This window comes from Crocuta crocuta, unplaced genomic scaffold (assembly GCF_008692635.1).
Source record: "Crocuta crocuta isolate KB4526 unplaced genomic scaffold, BGI_CrCroc_1.0 scaffold282, whole genome shotgun sequence".
Classification (NCBI taxonomy): Eukaryota; Metazoa; Chordata; class Mammalia; order Carnivora; family Hyaenidae; genus Crocuta; species Crocuta crocuta.
Window position 1 is genome coordinate 4545069 of NW_027529174.1, and position 1368 is coordinate 4546436.

At 45.7% G+C, this 1368-nt stretch overlaps 1 protein-coding gene across 2 annotated transcripts in view; it reads left to right on the forward strand.

The window, feature by feature from the left end:
- LNX1 (ligand of numb-protein X 1) overlaps positions 1–1368 on the forward strand; it is a 121607-nt gene that overhangs the window by 115731 nt on the left and 4508 nt on the right. For both annotated transcript variants that reach the window (XM_077757776.1, XM_077757777.1), the window contains one exon: positions 91–319. In XM_077757776.1, coding sequence (XP_077613902.1) covers positions 91–319 — 229 coding nt within the window. The remainder of the gene's footprint in view (positions 1–90; positions 320–1368) is intronic.

A 1368-nucleotide genomic window follows, 5' to 3' on the forward strand; every position in this document is an offset into this window, starting at 1 on the left:
CATCGCAGTCAGCCCCTGCCCTTTTGCACTTCTCTAGAAGTCCCTCTGTGTGTTCTCACTAAAGAGACCTTCTGCTTCTCTGGCCACCAGGTGACATTTTGTTAAACGTGAATGGGATTGAGCTAACAGAGGTTAGCCGGAGCGAGGCGGTTGCATTACTAAAAAGCACGTCCTCCTTGGTGGTTCTTAAAGCTTTGGAAGTCCACGAAAGTGAGCCCCAGGAAGCGTGCAGCAGCCCAGCAGCCCTGGACTCCAACCACAACGTGGCCCCGGCCGGAGACTGGTCCCCCTCCTGGATCATGTGGCTGAAATTACCAAGGTGAGTTCCAACTTGACATGCTTGCGGTGATGGGGGAAGAAACCATCGCATTTCATTGAGACCATTGGAAAGAAGTCTGTCTTCCCTTCCGTTACTGAAGATGCATGCAGAAGTCGCAGGGCAGGATGGAAGCCCGGATGTGGAAACATTGTTTTGTTAGACACTCATGAGGAGGAGCTCCTGGGCTGCTGCCCTGTGGGGTTGTATGGCTCATTCAGTAGACAGAGCTCGGGTGACAGGGGCAGAGGGCTAAAATCCAACCAGACTCACCCCCACCCTGGAGCCGGGGGGAGGCACACCTTTCCTTGCTTGCTAGGGTAATCCTGAGAACTTGCACAGAGGTAAAACCCTTCGGCCGAACACCTTGCCTGCCTGTACCCAGATGTTTAAGCATGTGCTGGTTGAAAGCGTGTCTCAGACTCTCTCTCTCGTTCCTACTCTTGTCAAGTTCTAAAAAAAGCTTCAGGGAGTAGCCTGGTTGTCATTTTAGTGAGATGTAACTAGAGCTTTACGGTGAAGCCATTAAATTGTCTCACACAGACATGTCAGGACAATTTTTAAGGACAGTTGAAATGGCTACATACAGAAATTACAGTTTTGAAGAACACATCAGTTGGAGTCTACACACCTGCATCAGAGCATGAATTCTTGGCCTTCAAAGGATTGCCTTACAAATTCCCAATGCGTGATGTAAATGTTAAATATTAGAGTCACTGAGGATGAAATGCTGCCGTAGGATTAAATGAATAAAAGTAGGATGTTTGGTTTTAGTACATTTTTCTTGTGGGTGGAGATAGGATGGTCTCTTTTTTCCCCTCAGATTTCAAATGAGGTCTTAAAAAACATCTCTGCCTCAGATACACTGACCTAGATTCCTTTTTGAGCCTTTCCTAGTTGATAAATTATTTCTAAAATGAGGACATTTTTAAACAGTTGAAAATTGAGGCAGTTTGAAAATCTGCAAGCATTTTAGAACTGAGCCCGAGTAGAAGAGTGTTACTTTAAAAATTTTTAATAAATCTTTCTGAAACTGGAATCTGTGAAAGTAG